The 9,625-nt window shown below is 52.7% G+C and overlaps 4 protein-coding genes across 4 annotated transcripts; 3 read left to right on the top strand and 1 right to left on the bottom strand.

Annotated features, from left to right (window-relative positions):
• Nucleotides 1-503: 503 nt before the first annotated feature.
• P170DRAFT_441696 (uncharacterized protein) lies at nt 504-2,414 on the bottom strand. The gene has a single exon (XM_024850381.1). The coding sequence runs from the start codon at nt 2,201-2,203 to the stop codon at nt 686-688; it is 1,518 nt and encodes a 505-aa protein (XP_024698544.1). The 5' UTR covers nt 2,204-2,414; the 3' UTR covers nt 504-685.
• Nucleotides 2,415-3,926: 1,512 nt separating this feature from the next.
• On the top strand, nt 3,927-4,874 carry P170DRAFT_451315 (O-methyltransferase; the record flags this gene model as incomplete). Its single annotated transcript, XM_024851176.1, has 3 exons — nt 3,927-3,968; nt 4,025-4,777; nt 4,833-4,874. 3 exons carry the CDS (start codon nt 3,927-3,929, stop codon nt 4,872-4,874), a joined length of 837 nt encoding a protein of 278 aa, XP_024698543.1.
• Nucleotides 4,875-5,197: 323 nt separating this feature from the next.
• Nucleotides 5,198-6,529, top strand: P170DRAFT_370291 (putative NAD binding Rossmann fold oxidoreductase; the record flags this gene model as incomplete). Its single annotated transcript, XM_024844948.1, has 5 exons — nt 5,198-5,480; nt 5,538-5,633; nt 5,691-6,094; nt 6,170-6,257; nt 6,318-6,529. 5 exons carry the CDS (start codon nt 5,198-5,200, stop codon nt 6,527-6,529), a joined length of 1,083 nt encoding a protein of 360 aa, XP_024698542.1.
• A 1,041-nt stretch (nt 6,530-7,570) lies between these two features.
• Nucleotides 7,571-8,532, top strand: P170DRAFT_370224 (HPP family protein; the record flags this gene model as incomplete). Its single annotated transcript, XM_024844943.1, has 2 exons — nt 7,571-7,843; nt 7,924-8,532. 2 exons carry the CDS (start codon nt 7,571-7,573, stop codon nt 8,530-8,532), a joined length of 882 nt encoding a protein of 293 aa, XP_024698541.1.
• Between the last annotated feature and the right edge of the window lie 1,093 nt (nt 8,533-9,625).

Below are 9,625 nucleotides of genomic sequence, written 5' to 3'. Positions count from 1 at the left end.
AACGGCCTTTCCATGGTTCAGTGCTCGATGTTTTCTCAAGCGGCCGAGGGTGCAAACTCTACGCAGTACATCTTCCACTGACATGCTATATTTAGTCTCTGCCATTCGTCAAAGAGGATGCATTGTGGCGTTCATTAACTCGAGAATATTATAATTAACACCGAATTTACTTGATGTCATAATACGAATACCGACTCCATACTCCCCAATTGTAACTATTTACCCTTAATCTACTTAGAACAAACAAATTAACCGCATCAGACTGAAAGCCATGACTCCGTAGTAATTCCTGCAAATTACCATCAGCGATATTAATTTCAACCAGAGTGATGCTAACTCCGTTCTCCTGGAAACCAGTCTATTCCGGGAAACACGGAACGCCATCGGCTTAGCCTCTCGGCTGTGCTCCACCGATCTACACCTATACATTACAGCCATTACTGTTGCTGCCCAAGAATCATCGAGAAGAGTATCAGGTTGGATGTCGTTGCTTTTAACAATATGCAGAAGGAATAAGCAATGTGATTATGCACGACAAGACGCCACCCGATGCTCCTTTATGTCATGCCATGCAAACTGATACTGACGGATCTTGCCGTCCGAACAAATAGGGTAACTAATATGATAACGAAATGATGATTGAACAGGCAGATGGAAAAGATGGGTATACTCCGTAGGCACGCGATCAGGCTTCTTTCACTTCGGCCCCACTCACAATTGATTCCAACTCCTTCAACGGTTGGTAGACATGGGCGTCCCACCACCAAGGAAGGGGGTCGTGGATCGAGAATCGCCAATCTCGCCAGAACATGAGGGCTCGTTCGGTCCCGCTGATGAGGGTGTCGATATGCTGAGCGACGGGGTATAATACAGTGAAGAGGTTTTCGTCGTCGTGCTCCTTCAGTTTCTGGTACAGGCTGAATTTCGGCCGTGGCGTCGTAGACACGATAGATTGGGCCGCCTGGATGCGCAGCGCATCCACAGAATCTGACGCCATGAAGCCATTGAGATGCGGAGCCTCCACGGAAAGATACCCTCGAACTAGCTGCTCGGATGCATCTTGTAGAAGATCGTTGACAGCCCCTGCGCCTTGCGTGCATCCGTTGATGTGAAGCGCATAGCGCACCTGGTTGGCGTCGACTTCTTCGTCCACCATGACCCGGACGCAGATGTGACCCGTCATCCGATATCCCCCCTTCAGCGCAAACCGCTCCATCAGCTTGTGGATCGACATGGTGAGCCCCTCGTCCAGCCGCGACCGACCCCAGGTCGACTGATCGTCCGCCGGACGAACCTTGATCGCCTTGACATGGCCATGCACCACCAGCATCTCGGCCAGGAACTCCCCCAGCCGGCTCTGCTGCTGCAGCGTCCACGGACTCTCCTTCGAGATCTGAATCTCGCTGACCTCCGAATACGTCAGACTCAGCGTCCGCTTCGGCAGCGTGATGATCTTGTTCTCTCGCGTGACCGGATCCGGTCGCGAAATCCGATACGTCTTGGTCGGCGACCGGTGTAGAATCTTATGGATCGAGTCCCGCGACTGCACCTGATGGTTCTCGACCACCGGCAACTCCTTCTCGACCAGATACTGCCGGAACGTCGCCGGCCGACCGAACATGCTCGCCAGCTCCGTGTCCATCGTGATGCACTTGCACTCCGTCCGCCCCTCAATCACCTGCTTGGCCATCGCATCGTCCAGCACCGACGCCTTCTCGGAGCACGGAACCCACACGTCCGCTTTCTCGCGATTGATCACGTCCAGCAGTCGCGATACGTACTTCGTTTTCGGAATCCGGTAGAACGCCCCCAGCGCCTTCGACATGCTCTCCCCCGACGGGATCGCCGTCTCCGTGACGCTCACTCCGACCACGCGATGGCCCTGATGGTAGCAGCTTCGTGCGACCGCCAGCCCGTGCGGCGTATCGACGCCTGTCACGAGGATCGTCTTCGGATAGAACTGCACATCGCGCAGGGCCGCCTGGCGTCGTTGGATCGGGTCCGAGCGCGACAGTACAAACGAGAGATACCCCGCAGTGTAAGCCGCCAAGAGAATGGTGTTGTTCAGCGGGAGGAGCACCAGCGCCAGGGCGATGTTGAAGAGGTGCACGAGGATGCCGAAATGGAGTCTGTCTCGAACGGAGTAGAGCGATCGCTGCTTGGAAATCGACCCAAAGGCTCGTCGGACCGTAGGGACGGACATGCTGTTATGTGGGAGGTCGGCGGTCATTCATGAATATTCTCAAGAAGATGCCGATTCAGAGGGTCAAGTTCAAATGCAGCAGCGAAATGGTCGAGGAAAGGAGGAAGAGGGGGTTCAAATCGCAGTGGCACGTTGTTGTCTGTTGACGAGTTCGCTGCCCCTCCGGAATGCTGCACGGCGACCACGTCAGCGATGCATTACAGCATCACCCCTTGAGCTGGCTGGGCTGAAAGTCGCCTTCGTCTTTTTTTGCTTTTCCCTGTCACTTTCACATGCAGGCTTGTCCTCTACCCGCCAAATTAAATTAATTTAGGGACTTCCCGCCGAACACCCTTGGCTCTTAATGTTCGGAGTCCTTTCGAGATATGAAGCAATTGGAACCAGGGAGACAGCATGCATACCGTGAGCGCTCGGTATGGGCACGTATTGTTCCACCTCAGTTGAAGACAACACATCATGCTATATGCAGGAATGTATCGCGTTATTGTTTACAACGTGGCGAAAACTTCCTACTTACATGACATTGCAATTTTATTGCAGAGATATAGCTAATGTGGGCCTTGGTGCATGAGGATGTGGCCTCTACATAGCATGCTATCTGGACTGATGCCTACCTAGGTAAGTATCGCTGACACCTCGGAGCCTAATTCTGCTAAGACTACGTAGCTATTTGATATAGATTATATTCCCCTGATTTCCACAAGGACAGCGAATGACCTGGAGACACAGGGTTTAATTCATATCAACACGACCACAATGCAGCATCGGACATTTTTGTATCGAAGACTTTTTAGCCTTGAGAGCATGCATAAGCGTAGTAGGATAGTTCTCATGAGCCTACAATCCGATCATTTCGTCCACCACGCCGAGGGATCTGAACCCAGACGAGGAAGAAAACAGAATATAAATTACCCTGAAAATCGATCTCTCATACCAAATACTCCAGCCAACATAGTCATATAGTCGATTCATCATCTAGTACCCATAGTTAATCATGCGACCATGGCCCAGAGCACGGAGCACACTGACACAACCTTAACCCCCCCCGTCGGATGTTCCATGCCCCTCTATCTCCGAGACGTCACCCAATTCTAGACCGTGGAACCTAGGAAAGATCTCGTGCGACTGCGATCTACAAGGCTCTTGTCCTACGGGGTATAGGCGTTCGTTCCCTGATCGAAGGTTCCATGAACCTAGGATCTTATCTCCGAGGTCAGTGAACTACGGTAGCCGGCGGATAGTACCTATTTCGAGCGAAGGTGACTAGACCCAGCCGTAAAGAGCCACTGGAAACATAATCCCGACTCTAAAGACTATGGCGGTTTACTATCCACCTGCTTATCCAGTGAGTCAATCCAGAATCCTCCGAGCCTCGGACTCCGAGGATCGAATCCGGTAAACAGCCCCGAGATGCTACGTTCCCGTATCCGGTATCTATCTCCAGGCACTGATGAGCTCATTCATTACTCCGTAGGGCGGAAAGTAGCCAGGCAGATAAGATTGGTTCGGTATTTTCTGAGCCGATGATGCCATGATTTTTTGGGTTTGGTAGATGTGGAGAACCTTGCGCTCGGAGTTATGATGATGATTGATTGAGCCGGATGACATCGAAGTTTATGGTCGTCTGGGCTGCAATGGGTATAAATACCGAGGAACTGTGTTGAATGGTGTATTATCACTCAGAGTATCTACTTTATTCCGCCTGTGAAGCAAATCTAACGAAATGGCCCAAGATCAACCAAGTCATCCCCGCCCTGGCGAGTCGGTATGTTTAATCCTTTATCTTAACCATACGCTGTCCCAATGCTAACAATAACCCAGCGCGAAGATAACCGCGAAATCAAGCTCCTGCACTTCATCTACGAGCAGCCCAACCGGGACGAGATCCAAGGAAACCCGCAGAAAGTCCTCGAGTTAATCGACGAGTTCGCCACCCAGTATCATTTCGTCAACGTCGGCGCAACCAAAGGCAACGTCGTCACCGACCTGATCGCAGAGCGCAAGCCCCAGGTCATGATCGAGCTGGGTGGCTACGTGGGGTACTCGGCCATCCTGTTCGGCGATGCCGTGCGCCGCGCCGGCGGGAAGCGGTACTACAGTCTGGAGGTGAATCCCGAGTATGCGGCCGTCGCGAACATGCTGATTGAGCTGGCGGGTTTGCGGGACTTCGTGCGGATTCTGGTCGGGCGCAGTGATCTGAATCTGCATAAGTTGTATGCTACTGGGGAGGTGAAGCAGGTAGAGCTGTTGTTTTTGGATCATTATAAGCCCGCGTATACGACGGACTTGAAGCTGTGCGAGCAGTTGGGTCTCATCGTCCCTGGCGTGTCGGTGTTGGCTGCCGATAATGTCATTTATCCCGGGAACCCGCCGTATCTGGAGTACGTTCGCGGCTCGGTGGAGCAGAAGCGCGAGGCGGCCAAGTCAGGCCCTGCGCGGAGTTTCAACACCGAGGGCATGTCCCAGCGCACTGTCCAGTCCTACATTGGGGAGGACGCCACGCCACTGTTCGAGATCACGGGGAATCCGAATCTGGTGTACACCAGTTCCTTGGAACAGCCGGAAGGGAGTCGCGTAAGTTTCTGCCACGGGTGTTGTCCGAGAGACGTTTTGCTGACAATTGATTTAGGATGGGGTCGAGGTGACTCGTTGTGTGGGGATCCAAGAGTGAAGGAAGGTCCAGGACGTGAGAGTCCGGAATGGAGAATGGTGGCCCGTGGGGGGAATCGTTTAGCCACTTCGGCCGGGGATCTCGTCATCGCAACTCGGCAGGAGAGAGAAATCCGAGTCGGCCTTTGATGCCCCGCCCGACCCAAAGGTTCCCGTCGCCAGGACCTTCCCCCGCACCTGCAATTCTTCTACAAAAGCCCTGCATTAGATCGTGCCACCCACGTTTTCCCTGTATATAAGTCCAGAAGGCCCCCAGTGTCTTTCTTCAATTGTGTTTTTGTCTCAATTCAATTGACCCCTCCTATTTTTATTTCCGTATACAACATGGCCTCCAAGACCTGGAATGTCGGAGTGGTGGGGTACGGCTTCAGTGCCAAAATTTTCCACATCCCCTTCGTCCAGGAAGTTCCCCAGCTTAAGCTCTACGCTGTCGTCCAGCGTACCCCCAAGCCCGAGGATGATGCCGAGAAGGACCACCCCGGCGTCAAGTCCTACCGCACGACCGAGGACCTGGTCAAGGATGACGGCGTGGATGTGGTGATCATCACGACTGCCCCCGACTCGCATTTCGACCTGGCGAAATTGGCCCTGGAGAATGGAAAGCACGGTGAGTTTTATTCGCATTGATGTGTGGTCAAGTTTGGCTGATGATTTGGTGCGATAGTTATTTGCGAGAAGCCGTTCACCCCCACTTCCCAGGAAGCCGACGAGCTGGTCGCCATCTCCAAGAAGCACAACAAACTTTTGGCGGTTTACCAAAGTACGTCTGCCTGAATGAGTTAATTCTTTAGAAATCACCGCCTAACCTCCATCATAGACCGTCGATGGGACGCCGACTTCGTCACCCTCTCGAAGCTGGTGAAGAACGGATCGCTGGGCCGCTTGGTGGAGTTCGAGACGCACTTCGACCGTCATCGCCCGCAGGAGCCTTCGTCGGACGCGCACAAGTGGAAGAACAAGGTCATCCCCGGAGGAAGCGCCATCTATGATTTGGGAACCCACCTGCTGGACCAGGCCGTGCACCTTCTGGGATTGCCGGACCGAATCACCGGCTTCATCGGCTCGCAGAGAGAGGTCAACACCTCGGGATTCGAAGACTCGTTCACCGTCTTGCTGCATTACAAGTCCGGCCTTCTCGTCACGGCCAAGGCGGGTGTCGTCAGCCCCGAGGAGGAGCAGCTGCGATTCTGGGTTCGAGGAGAGAAGGGTAGCTTCAAGAAGGTAAGCATATCCGGAGCGATGGCAAACCGACACGTTAGTGGGAGCGCACGACCTAATCATTTGTCTTCAACGCAGTTCCATCTCGATATCCAGGAGGATCAACTCAAGGAGGGAGTGAAGCCCGGAGACAGCGGCTACGGTCGCGAGCCCAGTGAAAGATACGGTAAGTCATGCGTTCGAGTATCCCGTTCATTACCAGAAGTCACATGCTGATTCATTCCAGGCGCCCTGACGACCATCCAAAACGGCAAGCCCGTCAAGGAGGTCACTCCCACGGTGGAGCCCCCTACCTACACCGAATACTTCAGGAAGTTCGCTCGGGCTCTCGCTGGCGAGGGTGACCTCCCCGCCAGCGGTGCGGAAGCCCGCGACGTGATCCGGTTGATCGAGCTGGCGAAGGAGAGCTCCAAGACCGGTCGGACTTTGGACGTTTAGAAGGATGACTTCATGTAGAAATATGTCAACGATAACGAACTCAATTCTTTTGGTTGCGACGGAACTTTGCTGATCGTCGGGATAGCCTGCATATATAGTAAATACATACATACAATCAAAGCTTGCCCTCGCAGGACAGGACGGAAGGGAAGAGAGCTGACCATCTCTTTGGTTCCCCGGATTGATCGGCAGTCACCAGCATTTCCGTCTTCCGTCTGCCGTTCTCAAAATCCTGTCCCAATACGGGGCCCGTACGACTCTGACTGCGGCCACACTAGGGCGGAAGCGGAAATGGGGGGTTCTTTGCGTAATGGCGGGTAATATTACGCCATGCGCCCGTATTCCGGCGCGTCTCCACGCCGCCGCCGCTAGGCCGCATCGGGTATTTCTGTTACTCAATGCAAATCGCATGAGTGGAAGACAGCTGAAGGCCTTCTGGTTCTTGCGACGATGCTCATTGTTAGGGCTGTCGATTCCTGGTCTTTCCGCGGAGATGCTGCTCGGTCTGCTGGAGAGGGGACAAAAAAAGGGCCCAGCTCGGCTGCCGTCTTTTCCTTTTTTTTCCAAGGCGATATTAACCACTGTGATGTCAGAATCCTTAAAATCTGCTGAACCCCCCAATCAGTGCTGTCACAGCATGTTGCAGCTCATTAACCCCTAGGCACTCGCAGCTGGCCTGTCCATCCTTGGGCACTATAAGGCTCCTCCTGACTCCCGATACTGGATGTCTCACTGGCACATTGACTCGGGCCTCGGACTTTCTTTTCGTCAGGGTCACGCTTGTCTCCTGTTGATCATTCGAAAACAAGTTCTTTGATTTACTCCGTACCTTGTGAACTCTCCATTTGTCCGGACTATATACTGCCCTCGCACCTCATGGCATGAGTGCTGGAGCCTTTCTCTCTGAGATTCTATCATTTTACTTTCGGTCTCGGGCCTGACCCATCCCATCTGGTCCGAGAAAACTTTCATTCGTTTATGGTTTCTGGTTAGCATAAAAGGCGTCGACATTCACCCGGCTTATACTTCGGAATCAACATCATGTTCAAACACGTCGACTTTTCCCGCTGGCATCTAGACATAGACGACTATATCAACCCTTACATCCCCGCCCCCCCATGGCGATATCTCCCGCGGCCGATCTCCCATTTTTTCGGATATAGAGGCGACAAGGTCCCCAAGAGCCTGGGGAATCTTGTGATTGCATTTTGGTCTCTGATTGGCGTCTTCTGCGGCGTGCTCGTCGTGGCCGAGGTGTCGGAGCATGTACCTTCGTTCCAGCACCATAATGGACCAGTCATCGTGGCTAGTTTTGTACGTCTACCCACCTTCCTCACGCCCTCTCCCTTCCATCCTCAGTCCAAGCAAGGCACACATAACTAACACCCAACCAGGGCGCCGCCGCGGTCCTCGAATTCGCCGTCATCGAATCCCCATTCGCGCAGCCCCGCAACGCCGTCCTCAGCCAACTCTTCGCCAGCATCATCGGCATCGGCATCGGCAAGCTCTTCGCCCTGAACCCAGCCGCCCACTCCAAGCCCCAAGTCGGCGGCGCCCTCTCCTGCGCCATCACCACCGCCTTCATGGTCCTCACCAACACCGTGCATCCGCCCGCTGGCGCCACCGCCCTCCTAGCCGTCACAGAAGGCTACCCTATCGGCTGGTTCCTGATCCCTATCATGGTGCTGGGCTGCGTCATGATGCAGGCCGTCGCGCTGGTCGTGAATAATATCCAGCGGAGATTTCCGGTGTATTGGTGGACTGCGGTGCCGCTTTCGAGGCGCAGGCTGGCTGATGCGGAGAGTGGGGGAGGGGAGAAAGGTACTCATGGCCCTTCCCATGGCCATGGCGCCGAAAGTTCGTCTGATAGCGCTGTTACGAATACTGAGGAGGCTCCTGTGCGGATCGTTATTCAGGAGGGGAAGGTCCTTGTGCCTGATGATCTGTGGATCACGGCGGAGGAGATGGAGGTCCTTGAGAGGATCAGTGAACGGATACAGTAATTTACGCATGTGTATATAGCTTACTAGGAATAATGACTCATTGGTTTACACTGATGCCTTATGGGAACTGCTTAAATCCTGATTGTAAATAGTATAGTATAGAATATAGATCCCATCCGCGGAGATCTAACCTCGAGACAAGAATGCACTCGTCAAATAACTCATATACCCCAGCTACGACATGGTTGCTAGTAAATATCACTGACCACATGAGCGGCATTTCTCGATAGACATAAACTTGTAAACAAGCCTTTTCATTCTCCCCCTTGCATATCGGCTAGCGAATGGACGGCCTGGACCTTGCATCGACCACTTGCATATCTGAACCCCTACCAAAGAAGAGCCCAGAGGACATGGCATGCGCATTAGTGTGTTTGGTCTGGTTGAGTCAGTCATGAGGCATTTTCGTTGGATTCTGGGTTGTCTGCATTCTTGGGTTGTTGGCTATTGCTAGGTTTGTTTCGTATCCTGGTGCGCTTTGGGGGTTGTTGAGGGGGCTGCTGGACTAGTATGTACTTAGGGGAATATACTATTGAAATTATTGAGGGATTTTGTCGCTGTTACCTATCTATATTTGGTTGTGGAGCTTGATATCACGAGACAGAGGTGTAGTGTCAAAATATAACCCCCTTTCGGATATCCGTGCCGATACCTAGTATCAATCCCATTCTCTGCATATGTAAGGAATGCAGTCTAGCCGTCCTTGAAATGACAACAGGTGATTGACTCCTGTCGGAGTTGTCTCGGTATATTTATAAATGCCTCATCGATAGATGCAGCTGTCTCCACAACGGTGGAACCGTATTTCGAGATGAAATACAGTATGCCATGTCTTTCTTGGCTTATAGCTTGGATTTCGAAGCTTAGATGCATGGTATGTTTGACATTAATAATTGATATGATTGTTCAGTTTGAGTGGGATTTGATGTTATGTGGTGGTTCCTTGCATGGCGCATGGAGGTTGGACTGAGGTACCTGATTGGGGCATACTGAAGTTGGCGGTGCATTTAGTAGTGTGGTAGGTGGTTTGTGCTTTGCGTAGGTGGTTGGAAGGTATATACTTATAGGTGGAGTTATCTTTGGATATTGTTCG

This window comes from Aspergillus steynii, assembly GCF_002849105.1.
Source record: "Aspergillus steynii IBT 23096 chromosome Unknown P170scaffold_11, whole genome shotgun sequence".
In the NCBI taxonomy this organism is placed as follows: Eukaryota; Fungi; Ascomycota; class Eurotiomycetes; order Eurotiales; family Aspergillaceae; genus Aspergillus; species Aspergillus steynii.
This window is presented reverse-complemented; position numbering and strand designations above follow the sequence as displayed.

Coding starts and splice junctions, on each gene's coding strand:
- P170DRAFT_441696 (XM_024850381.1), bottom strand. CDS start 2,203: ATGTCCGTCCCTACGGTCCGACGAGCCTTTGGGTCGATTTCCAAGCAG.